Here is a 13,665-nt window from a genome sequence, read left to right on the forward strand (position 1 = left end):
ACGAACCCATGTCCCCTGCATCGGCAGGCAGACTCTCAACCACTGCGCCATCAGGGAAGCCCCCCATTCATTTTTTAAAAAATATTATGTTCCCATTATTAGTTGAGGTGCTTGCTCTCTCCTGCTTGACCTACCTCAATAGCCTTTTAACAATTCCCTTCACCTCTATTTCTCTAGCCTTCTCTTTTCCCTCTTCAGGGCTGTCAGACTGATCTTTCTGTAATACAGCTTTGGGGCCTATCACTTCCTTGCTTAAAGTTAGGCATGCGGCTCCCCCATGCCTGCTGAATACGATCCAAATTGCTTTACCTGTCATTCAAGGTCCAGCAAAGTCTGACTTCAACACACCTTCTTAGATTTATTTCCTACTATTTTTCTTATTATCCCCTCCTGCTCCCCACGAACCAGATTACTAACTCTTCCCTAATCTCACCTTGTGATTTACCTTCTCTGCAACTTTGTTTATTTCTGTCCCCTCCCACTTGTAATGTCCCCACCCCATTTCTGAATCTTTCAAGGGCTAGTTAGGTTACATCACCATTGTGAAAAAGTCCCCTGACAGCCCCAGTTGAAAGCCATCTCTCTTTCCTTTGAACCCCTGGTTTTTTGTTTGTTTGTTTTAACCATTTATTGAGAACTCATATTGGTGAATTACAGTAGTGCCAGGCCATAAGTTCTGGGAATCCTTACCCCAATTCAGTTGTAAACCCGAGTCAGGGACCGTGTCTTTCCCCTCTCTGTAGCCTCACTTTTCATACCCCCCCTACCCCTCAAAGACATTTAGCTCACTGCCTTGCACTGGTAGGTAGTCAATGCCTGAAGAAAACCTTTTGGAGGGCTTGGTTTGACAGGTTAGTATATAAAAACTCTGCCTGGTTTTACTCATCATATCATGTGGCACATATTCATAGGAGGGAAAATAGAGAAGTCTGTCAGACAAGCAGATTCTCTCTTTGTTAATAAGTGGTTCTAAATTTTTAAAAAGGTTATGCTCCAAAATTTAGTTAAATTAGATGTTTGGCACTCAGAATTAACTTCCACATTAAGAAGTGTTATAATTACAATACTATGAATATTGTATACTTTTTAAAGCACTGTTACTCTGATTATTTTTATTTCATTCTATATATGGTATTTAAAAGTCTAGGTAAACCTACAAGAGCATGTTTAATTCATAATGTACCTAGTAATACTAAAACCCCTACCCAGCATATATAACAGTCATTTGGGACAAATACATTCAGCATTACTACTTGGAGTATCAGGGAACACATATTTCCCCACCTCCAACCTCCTGCGCATCTGTGAAGGTAAGATCAGGATTTTTCCTTTTACTCTCAGACCGAGACGTGGGATTTATATCCAAGTTCTTGGTGGCCCATGGCAGGGTTGGAAGTTGCTGGGGAGTGCAGGGAACTTTGAGAGACCAGGCCTGCTGCTGGCATACTGTGTCACCACTGCCCCACACCCGCTGTGTTTTAGACTGCTTCTGTGTCCCTGTGAGGTACATGTTATTATCCCTGTTATAGAGATGAAGGAACTGGGGCTCTATGAAGTTTACTAACTTGCCTGCAGTCTGTACAAAATAATAAGAGGTAGCATGAAGATTTGTACCCAGGACTGTCTGACACCCATGCCTGTACTCTTTCCACTAACCCTGCTGCCTTATAACTGTCTTTAGCCTGCTGGGAGTAGAATACATTCTCCAAGCTTTCCCCTGCCTCTTTGTCTAAGAAGCAGTCAGTTTATCCTTTTCAAGTTATCTAAGGGAGCATAGTGGTAATGACTGTGGAGTCAGTCAGACCTGAGTTCTAATCCTGATTCTGCCACTTAATACCTAATAGTGTGACTGTGGGCAAATGATTTAATCTCCCAGAGCCTCAGTTTCCTCATCTGTAAAACGGGAATAATATCTACTTTGTGCATATGTGCAGACTAAATGACATTGTATAAGAGCCCATTGCAGTTACTGCTACATGGCAGATGCCTCCTAAGTGGTGGCAGTAGTTACTGTCGCTGTTGTCATTGTTACATTGTAATAATAGCACAAAAGACAGAGGCGATTAAAAAGGTACCTTTTTCCCTCTCCCCTGCTTCTCTTTTTTCTCTTATACTCTGTAGGAAAACCCAGTAGGGGATAATGATGGATCTTATGGTCCACAAAGGTCTGAAATGAAATGAATTTGCATTTCAGAGGGACTTCCATATTTGAGGACTTTAGGGGCCCTTGAGGAGGGGAGAGGGTACCGGGCGATGGAAAGGAGTGTGAGATACTGCTTGGGAGGCTAGCTATGGTGGTGAGAGGCATGGCAGTGGAGAGGAGAGAAGCTTACCATCTCCTGAATGGCCGCTGTCGGGCTCACAGCCAAATTCTTCCACTGAAGTGGCGTCAGGGTGAGCGAGATGCCACACAGCATAGCGGCAGGGCCTGCCTCCAGGCAGCACGGGAAAAGGAAGTATCAGTGGGTGTCTGGCTGGCTCAGCTGGCAGCTGCCAAAAGACACAAAAGTCTAGGACTGGACATGTATGTTTCTTGACCGATAGTCTCAATATACTGCACAAAATTTGAATACGCATGATAGAGAACTTTGCATATGAGAATGTGTTCCATTTTCAACAATCATGATTTATTTGAAGAATTTAAAATGTATCTAGTGAGGTAGTGCATTCTAATAATACTGATCTGTTTCTAATTCTGTAAATTAATTCTAATCATTTTCTATCTGTCAATGACTTTCTTTTCCTGCTCTGCTCTCAGGAAGAAGACAGCTTCCTAGAAAAGGTAATGCAATCCATTGGCGGTTATGTGTTTCCCTGTGCTTGATTAACATTTAGCCATGGTCCCTGGAATTTATCCCGAGGCTTTCCCATATCAGACACCTCTGACTGCATGAGAATCCCCCAAAGTCCTGCCAGCTGTCTTTAAGCGTGTCTGAAGTACAGGAAAGATATTTATTTTACTGCACCAGTCAAGTCATTGAGACCCAGTACGTAAAAGCAATAGGACTCAAGGTTTCAGATTTGTATTCTTGAAATAAGAAGTAACTAAAGAGCTGTCTTGATGTATGTGAAAGCTTGTGAGATGGAGGAGGGTACCGTTTGCCATTTTCCATTTCCAATGATAGTAAAAGCAGAAATGAATTTCTGTTGCATTAAGAGTGATTTGGGGGAAGTGATAATAGTGATTAATTACTGAAAGAATACACAGGTACGATCAAGAAACAGATCATAGACTAGAATCCTAGAGCTGAATGAGATCATAAGGGATCGTCTGGTAGAGCTCCCTGCCTTCAGACAGGGTAAGGTGTCTTCTCCATTCTAATAGACAACCAAGGCCCAAGAAGGTTAAAAACCTCGCTGAAGTTATACTGCTCCTGACATCAGGGGTATGGGGCAGAGGGAACTAGAACCTGGGTCTTCTGAATACCCAGTGAAGGAACCGAGTGAACGCTCCTTCTGCGGTGCTTTGCCACCTCCCCATCTTCAAGCTGGAGGGTGCCTGGCTCCACACAGGGCCATCCGGTAGAGAAACGTGGGCTTGAAAAACATTCTTAAAGTACTTTCACACAGTATCTAACGTGACCTCCCCATTTGGTGGAGTTTAATGCAGTTTGTTGGTGGAGATGGTGTACTGTTTTTGTGCTTCAGTTAATAGCACTAACGTTACAGAGTGTGAGCTTATCAGGCACTAAATGTGTCCCATTGAAAGAAGAAGACAAAGCATGCCTGGTTTCCCTTTGAAAATTAGAGTTCAGGATAATTTGTGGACTTTTTAAAAAAAGTATTGTTTCTTGTGCATAATCTTTCTCGAGACTTCAGAGATACAAGTATGACATTTCATATTATCACACATGAATTTGAAAATGGATAGTGGATGGTGTATATAACCTACTGGCATTTTATTAACCTTTTGAAACCACTAAGGATTGAGATGGCTCTGCTTCCCAGCCCTTCCCTGTTAATAGCAGGCCATGAGTCTTTTCATCTTGAACAGTGCCTTGTGTTGCCTTAATGCCTTAGTACAGGAAGAGTGCTAATTGGATGTCAGATTTTTTTAAAAGTACATGAATCAGTGCTGAATAATTTATATATGGTAAGTTTGAAGGTGTCTGCTAAGGAATCTGTACTTGTGTTGCACTTGGTCCAGAAAGTGAGCAGAGTGCATTATGGACAGTGTTTTGGCTCAGATATCATCTAGATGCCTGGATTTAATACTTGCAACTGGAAAGAAGTTAGTGGGTGAGCCACTGATAGAAGGTCTGGCAACTATAGGAAACGTGAATATCAAATGATAGATTCCCAGGGAAAGAAAGAAAGGAAGCAAAACGAATGTGAAGAAGATAGATTTTAAATGATAACCAACTGTCATGCTGCCTTCTCTTCCTTATTCCCTTAGAAAGGCGCACAGTGGCTTTAAAAGGTCACCAGTGCGTATTGAAGAACAGAACGTCAAGAAGAACCCTCTGCTCTGTTCTAGTGTACACACTATCTGGAAGTAATGAAATGCTTCTCTTCTTTCCCTTAAAGTGACATGGCTAAATAAGGGTTGTGGATCAAATTTACAGCATTTCCTAAATTTGAACATATATATGACCTTAAGCCGGAGGTGTAGGAGGGGGAAGATGCCAAAAATTGGTCACCATTTTCTCCACTAGATTTTTTATGAAGGCTGCCTTCAGATGCCTTTTAAGCTATTTAAGATATCTTTTCGGTATAATTTATATTTGACTATATAAACATAAGGTAATTGAATTTATTCCCCATTTTCAAGTTCAGATTTAGTTACTGATCTAATTTAGGTCACTTCTGGGTTTTCCTCTGAGATTCTTTCAGGAGAATCTAACATAGAGTAGAAAGTTAGGTGAAAGGCGTCAAAGCCCCAAGAATTCTTTGCTGAGCTATTACTATAAAGAATAACTTCTGGACTCAGAGCCTAGACTTTTCATGGTATTTCTGGCTCTTGGTATGCTGTATTCAGTTTACTATTTTTGTATCTTAAGACTTTGAGTTTTAGTGCCTTAAGATTAGACCTTCTGGGCTTCCCTGGTGGCGCAGTGGTTGAGAGTCCGCCTGCCGATGCAGGGGACACGGGTTCGTGCCCCGGTCCGGGAAGATCCCACATGCCGCGTAGTGGCTGGGCCTGTGAGCCATGGCCACTGAGCCTGTGCGTCCGGAGCCTGTGCTCCGCAACGGGAGAGGCCGCAGCGGTGAGAGGCCTGCGTACTGCAAAAAAAAAAAAAAAATTAGACCTTCTATCAAGCCTGAAATATTCATATATGTAGGTCTAATGTGAATTGTCTTTCATTCCTGAGGACCAGAGAACGTCATTTAAATCAACAATGCAAGCTGTGATATTTGTGGTAAGATCTGAAAGAAGAATAAGTTAAAAGTCAACAACAACAACAAAAAGTCAGCAAAAACCTAAGTAGATGCTGCTCTCTCAAAGTGCTCTGTTGACAGTTAGTTGTAATTTAATGGTCCATGAGTCTCCGGTGGTGTGTGGGCTCTACCGTGACTGTATTGCTGGTTCTCAGTGTCACCCTTGAAAGGATTTACAGCACACAGTGCATCCACGTGATAAACATAATAAACCCAAGTGGAATGCTTAACGGTTAAGTGAAGCATCTAGAAAAGGAGATCATTTAACTGTGGGAATCCGTATCGAGTGCCTTCTGACCAGGAGTGTCCCAGTGAGAAAAAATGAAAAGTCTTAAGAGGTGAAGATCAGATTATACCCACATAAGCAGAATTTGAGGGAGATGGTTACACATAGAAATTTTCATTGAGACCCTTTTGATTCTCACCCCTTTTTATCTATTAGGAGAAATCCCTGCTGCAGATGGTTCCCTTGGATGAAGGTGCCAGTGAGAAACCTCTTAAGGTCCCCAAGGAGATCTGGCTCCTGGTAGATCACTTATTCAGACACGCCTGTCACCAGGTGAGTGAGAGTGGGCCTGCCCTGCAACTTTGGAAGGTGTGTGAGTCCAGTGGGAAATGATAATACCTCACGTCAGTATATACAGTGCTTTTAACTTTCCCAAGCCACCTCCGCAGAGCAGCACTGTCATATCAGATTGCCTGGGCAGATGGAAGTATCCCCGTTTACAGATGTGAGAACTGAAGCATGCAAGCTAGGTGATTTACCTAAGACCACGGCGTAAGAGTAATGGCGGAGCAGGGCCGAACTCCTCCCCTGTCTCCTGGCTACACATGCTTTCCCCTGGACTGCTGAGCACCTGAATCTGTGACGCCTGTTTTAGCTGTCATGGAAGCATTGCAGATTTCAAAGTCCAAAGCAAACTTCAAGCCCATTTCTTTAATTTGGTCCTCACTTTTCAATCCTATCTAAAATACCTGCCACCCCTAACCCATTCTTCCAAAAAAGAAAACTTTCTTGGGATTAAATTGAAAGATAATGTTGTCTCACCTATGGAAAAGTGAAGAACTTGAAGGCAAGGTTTGGTATGGACATGCCCTTTTAGTCCTACCCTAGCATTCTGTGTCTCAGTCTTTGAATGTGGTTCCATGTTTGGATTCTGCCTTCTACTTGTCAGGAGGCTAGAAGTGGGAACACCTGGTCTCCCCATGGAGTCCTCTGGTCCCCTGCCATATCAGGTACAGGCTGAAACCTTTGAAGATAATTTTCTAGTTTGAAATAAAATTTCAGACAGATGATAGAGATGATAAAGGGAAAAGGGGCCATTGTCACACCTTTTATATATTAGGAACATATTCGTGTTCCTAATCACGAATATGCACCTCACCCTGCCCTTTGCTTCCTGCTGCTCTCCTGATCCCTGCGTGATCGTCAGAACCTTAGTGCTGATGCTGTGTTCCATTCATTGTGACCTCTTTGGTAGGAGGACCTGTTCCAAACCCCTGGAATGCAGGAGGAGTTACAGCAGATCATTGATTGTCTGGATACCAGCATTCCCAAGACAATCCGTATCCTTTTCGACAAAGGCTTAGGAAGCTGGATGTGTACTTGCCCAAACTCTTCTTCCCACCTACATTTGATTTTGTTTTCCATCTTTATTTTCTTTGTAGCTGTCTTTTATTATAAGGTAATCATTGACTATACAGTTAATTCCTCTAAGGAACTTTCGACCTCTCTCCTTATCAGACTCTTACTAAAAGGAATCAAGGGTTAGATAATGGCGACTTTTAATTGGCATGGGACATAGGACCCACAGCCATGGGGCTGTTCTGCTTTAAGCCAATGATCACTCCTGTCACCAGGACAGGGAGGAGGATGGGAAACGGTGGTGACTAGTTTCCAGTGTGAACTGTCATTCTACAGGCCACATTCCCTTGACTTTCAAGTTGGGCCAAACCTCCCAAGAGTCTTTGATCAATTCTGTAACAACTCAGCTGCAGCATACCTGGACCAATAAAATATCAAACCCCAATTAGGATCAGGGTGCTCTGAATAAGAGGAAGGAAACCATCCCTGAGGGAGCTTGAGGAAGGGAGAAAATCGGGTCTAAGTGTGGCTTTTTCCTTGGAGCCTCTTTCCCTTGACGGGAGTCAATCCAGCTGGCAGTAATCACTCAGTGGCTGAGGCGCTGCTCATTTTCCTGGAAGCCCTGCCAGAGCCTGTCATCTGTTATGAGCTCTATCAGCGATGCCTCGACTCTGCTCAGGATCCCCGGATCTGCCGACAGGTGAATTTTATTGCTCTGAGAGTGCGTTTGAGGCATGTTCCCCCACAGAGAAATCATTGATTTTTACCAAACCAGCTGGGCATCCAGCTATGGGTAGGATGGGTCTGGATCTGTTGTTCATGGCAGGGCAGCAGCATTGAGAGTTGGGACCCTTAAATTTTAGGTTGTGTTATTTCCTATTATATTTGCCACCCTTTTCCAGTTGACCTATTGAGTAGGGTGGATACCTCTACTCTGGGGTAAGATTAGTGAAACAGATCGTACATGGGATTCTGGATGACATGACCAGGGAGGGTGGGTGACACTTGTGAGCCTTTCTTTTTGTCTTCTTGGTGTTTGTTTTTAATCTTGAAATGATTTTGATGCACAATAGCTGAGAATACCTCTGAATCAGACTAGTGAGTATCGGGAGGTGCTGCCACCCATGCTAAATGGCATTGCAGAGAAAACCACAGCCACCTGCCTAGGGAGATGGGAAAAGACCAGGCTAATACCCGTCTGCTCCTGAGGCAGGGCGTGCATGCGAATGTGTGATAACTGCGTGACCTGCTTATTGAGTGGACAGGGGCCAAACAGGATGAGCATTCTGCCTCGGGAGTTATCATTTGACAGGTACTATATTGGTCATGAGTAGATAAAGGAGGAGTCCTGTAAGGGTTGGATTATAAACTACTTTTATGGCAGCTGTGAGTTCTTCTTACTCCCTTCCTCCACCTGTTATCCTCACTGCCCACCCCCTTTTTTAAAAAACAGGTGATTTCCCAGCTTCCAGGATGCCATAGAAATGTTTTTCGTTACTTGATGGCATTCCTTCGAGAACTGTTAAAATTCACTGAGTACAACAACGTCAGCGCCAACATGATCGGTAAGAGCACTTCCTAAGAATGGCCACACGGGGGCGTTGGTCAGGACGGTCCGTGTACGGTGCACACGTGTATTCCCTCCCTAGTGTCCAGGCCTGCGGCAGTCACTTCCTCCCACTGCCCTCATCCCCTGGCCCCCCCAGCCCCCATCCCTGAGGCTTCGCTTAGGTTGTGTCTGACCAAGGGTTTTCTCCTTTTCTTTCTCTCGCCCTCTAGCTACTCTCTTCACTAGCCTCCTTCTAAGGCCTCCACCCAACCTTATGGCAAGACAGACTCCAAGTGACCGCCAGCGTGCTACCCAGTTCCTTCTGAGTTTTCTGCTTGGGAGTGATGAAGACTAATAATAAGCCTTTTCCTCTTACTACTCTACAAGATTCTAGAGGCGGAAGATCTTGAGCACCAAGTATTTCAGAATGATTTGAAAAGATATGCCACAGGAAGGGTCTGTTGCAGAATTTTGAGGCTGTTGGCATGAAAAAGTTCTGTTTCTAGTGCGAAAGGAAGCGAGTTTCCTAATCCCTCCCTTACCATACCCTACGCAGCAAGATACTTTTAGACTTATATTGCCAAGCCAAAGTTACCATATTTTGGTGTTTTTCTGTTCTCTCTTTGTAAGGCAAAGAAATCTGTATTTACACTTCTTTACCTGGGGATGTGTTTGTTGCCCTCCTGCCCAGCTGTCATGATTGTCCTTAGCACCTGAGGCCTAAACTCTGAGATGTTCCCATTCTAGGCCTACAAGCACTACTTGCTGTAGCTCAGACTTGTCTGTAGTCCTTCGTCTAAAGCACTTTGGCCCTACCCCCTCCCCGTATCACCCCCTTTGCTCTCTACTCTGCTAACACTATCATGTCAAAAGAAGTCTGGGTGAAGCTTAGTGACTCCTTGGGTGTCTCCAAAAGTGAGTTAACCATCTCCATGTGGCTGTTACATGCATTTGTGCATCTCTACTACAGTGGCATCTGTACATTGCTCTAACATTGGCCTATTATGCATCTGCAGTGGGTGGAACCATATTCTCTTGTCTCAGACCACACTTAGTAGCAGAATGTTAGGGACTGTTGGAGATGACATCTCATTGATGTGAGAGAATCACAGTCAGAGTGGAAGCACTTTGAGTGTTTCAAGAGTGAGAATATTCATGCTCAACAGGTCCTGCTTCCTACCATCCATTTTGGTTCTTATTCAAATTTTACATGTGAACCAATCCTGGGTGTCTGTGGGGCCCATCCCCCACTTAGAAATCCACCTCCAGAGCGACACTTGTACCACAGTCAAAAAGGGAGGCTGCACCTCAAGTGGGCCTCTCTGTAGAAACTGCTCCTTCCCCCAGCAGGGGCATTGAGGATAACCCTTAGAACCCCCCCTCCGGTCTTCTGAAGTACCAGGGGCAGATGTCACCCACTCCCTCATCAGGACTGATTCTGGGCTCTACAACCAGCTGCCCTTAGCTCCCAGTAACCTTCTCCAGTGCTGTGTAAAAGAGACTGTGCAGTAGGATGAACCAAGCACCTTCTCTCCCGCCCAAGACAACCTTCTGAGCTTGTCATTTACTCAAGCTTCTGCGGGGCAGCCCTTTTTTAAAAAAAGTAATCTATGTTGGTTGGCAAACCAGCCACCAGCCACTGACTGTAAAACTGCCTGATGCAGTTAGCTTCCTCCTGGTTTTCTTTCATTAAAACCACCCTGAGTTGACTCATTGTCACATGTTCACATGAAATCCCAGGAGCCTCGTGTATAGGCTCTGTGTGTGGTCTTGGGCATTGACTCTTCTACAGCATCAAAGGAGAGAACTGCAGAAGCACCGCCATGAGTGGTTCTCCAATTCCCCCATCTCTTATGTGTTGAGTCCTTTGGGGGAAGAAAAGGTATGTATCCTGTGATATTCTGGCTAAAGCCTCTCCTGATTGGGAATTACAGAAGTAGGAGTCAAGTTACTGGTTGCCAAATAGCTGCAGATCTGTTAGGCCAGGGGCTGGGTGTTGAATTTAGTTAATGGCAGACTGAGCAGAAGAACAGTGTTGTCATCTCCACTAGTACAGAAAGGGATCGCTGGAGAGGCAGATGATAGAAGCTGGGGCAGGGTCGTAACACAAAGGGAAATGCCTGTCCTAGACACATTTCCCAGTCTACTGCCACCTGGGGCCTTCAGGTGGTCAGGGATGTGGTTAGTGGGGCTGTGTGCGGCATCCGGCTCACTCTTCAGAAGGCAGATGCACTCAGTTGCTTTACTGCCTCAACCTTCCTTCCAGCTCTGGTCCTGGGATGTACACAGGGTTGAGGGTTTTAGACAATCTCTAGGGAGGGGGGACAAGAAATAGAGCAGACATAAGAGATCTGCTTCCCTGCTGTGCCTACTCCAGCCCCACCCTCTAACTCCTGAGTACCTCTCATGTACTATTTCCTAGCGCCTCTGAAGTAAGGAGTTTAGATCCAGCTGGTAGGGAAGGACTCTGAATCTATCGTTTTTAGGGAAAAAGCAGTTCAACCCCACGTGGTGATGTTGCTATTAGTCTCCCTTTCACTGTTTCCTGATTCTTATTCTGTAATTGTTTGTTGTATTTCCCCCAAATGTCTTGGTCACTAGGCAAAGCTGCTAGTGGGATTCTGTATTTCATGTCATCTTTTTTATTATAATTTATTGCAAATTTTTTTTCTGAATAAATATATGTTGTGTGAAAAACCAAAGTGTGATCTTAGGAAGAACTGAGGAGGGAGACTTATGTCACTGGGTCCCACTTGACTGCTGCAGTCCCCACCGCTACGCCTGGACTGTCATTTCCTGTCTTACAGGGAAATATCGTAAGAATTCTCAGTATATTTGCCCTTGGAGAGGAGAAGCAGCCACATATTTTCAGAGGTTAATAAAGCAGTCACAGTGCTTTCAGAGGCCAGCCTAGGATTCTTGTTTTGACCCTAGGGATTCAGGCAACAAAATAACACTGTTAGGAGAAAAGATGTTGATTCTTAATATGCCCATAAATGTCACACTGGGTCAGATCCGTGATCGCGCCAGCCCCAGGAATCTGACAAACTTCGCTGTCCACATTTTGGGAGAACCCAGTTGGCCTTGGCAACATAGCCTCAGTAGTGTAGACATGCCTCCCAAAGAGCCCGTTTTCACGTAATTCATTTTGCAACTTTTGAAAAATCAGTTTTGAACTTATATTACCTCTTGGGGTGACAAAGTCCATAAATTTAATTGTGTTTTTTCTTTTTTGGCTCTAATCTGAACTCTGAGACTTTAAGAGGAGATCCCTAATTGGAGCAGGTGCTTATTCCCCTGCCACCGCCGATCTCTAGTATGGATTTGGGCGTTCTGATTCCTTTCCCTTCGAGACCGAAGAGGCCTCGGCTGGAGGCTGCTTGACAACTAGGGCCTCTTACAGCCCCTTTGACTGTGAACTTGACCCTGGTGCTTGTGCTGATTCAGTGTTGTCATGAACGGTTTTTCTAGCCCCACCCGAAGCCTTGGCAGAAGAAGGTGTTTCCTTTTGCGAGTGATTCCCCCCAGTGGACGGAGACTGATGGCCAGCAGTTTGTACACAGCAGCGGGCGGTGTGGCAGAGCAGCCTCAGTGACTGCCTTCCCAGAGGTTAGAAACCACGTCCCTGGCTGCTGTTACAGGAGACCCGTGAGGGCTTTCCTGACCGCAGGGCAGGTTGAAGACCTGGCTCTTAGTGTAGCCTAATGATCTAAAGCTACATGCTGCCATGGCGAGATCACCATGAAATGTTAGGGAGAGAACCCTGGTGGTGATCTGATCCAATCTCGTTCTGATGGGCAAAGTCAGGCTCAGAGGGGACAATGAGTGACTTAATGTCATTTAGGTTAGTGACATGGCATGGCATAGTGGGAAAAAAAGAGCTTCAGCTTTGGAGTTAGACCTGGTTCTTTTTTCTATTTTTTTTACAAAATTTTTCAAACATATAGAAAAGTTGAAAGAAGGGAACAGTGAACACCCTAGACCCCTACCTGTGCTCACCAACTGTTAACATTTTGCCCGAATTGCTTTATCTTAGAGGGGGCGTGGTTTCAATCTGGGTTCTGCCACCGCCTCCTTACGCATGATCCTGGACTAGTTAACTTCTAGTTTCCTGGCCTATCAAATGGAGTGGGCATAGTACTGATCTTATATGACTTAACTACATCACTCTCATCACTTCCCTCTTAAAAACCCTCCAGTGACTTCCCAGCGCATTTAAGAAGAAAATCCAAACTTTCCCATGGCCCACCAGGCCTTGCATTATTAAATGAGAAAGAAAGGAAGTGCAAGCACGCTATCTGGCACGTAGTGGGTGCTGGGTAGATGTTAACCAGTCCCCGCTCCCCCCAGCTCCGCACCATACAGTATATGACCCTGGCTCTGCCGCACTGCCCTAGGCTTTTGGGACCTCACTTGATGTTGACAACCTTGTCAGCTCAGTAAATTCTAACCCCGTGCTCAGCCTGTCCCCCTTCCCCCACCACACACCATCGCGTCACCTTCCATACTTCCGTATTTCAGAGTTCGCCACCCATCTTTTGGAGAGGGGGGGTGAAGTGTAAACTAAACGATGAATAATGAGCTGCCGTCACCAGCATGGAACAGCTGTCTGGTGTGAGCCTTGAACCTCGGGAGCCCCACCTGCAGTTCTGCCCGTCCCCGCCTCTCCCCATCAGCCTCCTTCTGCTCCTTCCTGCACCACGGTGCCCTGGCCTCAGTGCCAGGTTTCTAGCCCTTCTTCCTCTGCCTGCCCCTTGGATAAAGCCCCCCTTTAGTTTCCACCTTTGCTGCTCCTCACCCAAGTTCATTCTTTCCCAACCAATGCTCCCTTCTCCCTCGCCTCGGTCCTGTGGAAGCTACTCCCATGCCCCGGTTCCCTGAGAGGAGGCCAGGGCCTTGCCTGTTCCTCAGTCACACTTTGAAGCCATGGCTCTGTGCTGTTCAGTGAATGGTTCTCAACCTTGGCTACTCATTAGAATCATCTAGAGCATGTTTCTCAAAGTGTGAGCCCCAAACTAGTATCACCTGGAAATAGGTCTAAATCCGTGGTTCTCAACTCTGGCTGCATAACCTGGGGTACTTTACACAATACCAATGCCTAGGCTCCACCTTGGACTGTTTGAATGCCTACCAGTCACCCTCCCCCGCCTCC

At 45.3% G+C, this 13,665-nt stretch overlaps 1 protein-coding gene across 7 annotated transcripts in view; it reads left to right on the forward strand.

Annotated features, from left to right (window-relative positions):
• Positions 1-11,204, forward strand: part of OCRL (OCRL inositol polyphosphate-5-phosphatase) — a 56,745-nt gene extending 45,541 nt beyond the window's left edge. For 5 of the 7 annotated variants that reach the window (XM_060292419.2, XM_030844851.3, XM_060292420.2 and 2 more), the window contains 6 exons: positions 2,759-2,782; positions 5,822-5,938; positions 6,861-6,945; positions 7,537-7,664; positions 8,418-8,529; positions 8,744-11,204. In XM_060292419.2, coding sequence (XP_060148402.1) covers positions 2,759-2,782; positions 5,822-5,938; positions 6,861-6,945; positions 7,537-7,664; positions 8,418-8,529; positions 8,744-8,868 — 591 coding nt within the window. In that variant the 3' untranslated portion in view covers positions 8,869-11,204. The remainder of the gene's footprint in view (positions 1-2,758; positions 2,783-5,821; positions 5,939-6,860; positions 6,946-7,536; positions 7,665-8,417; positions 8,530-8,743) is intronic. The other 2 variants (XM_060292421.2, XM_030844853.3) reach the window with 1 other exon arrangement.
• Positions 11,205-13,665: the final 2,461 nt, after the last annotated feature.

The sequence above is a fragment of the Globicephala melas genome, chromosome X (assembly GCF_963455315.2).
Source record: "Globicephala melas chromosome X, mGloMel1.2, whole genome shotgun sequence".
Classification (NCBI taxonomy): Eukaryota; Metazoa; Chordata; class Mammalia; order Artiodactyla; family Delphinidae; genus Globicephala; species Globicephala melas.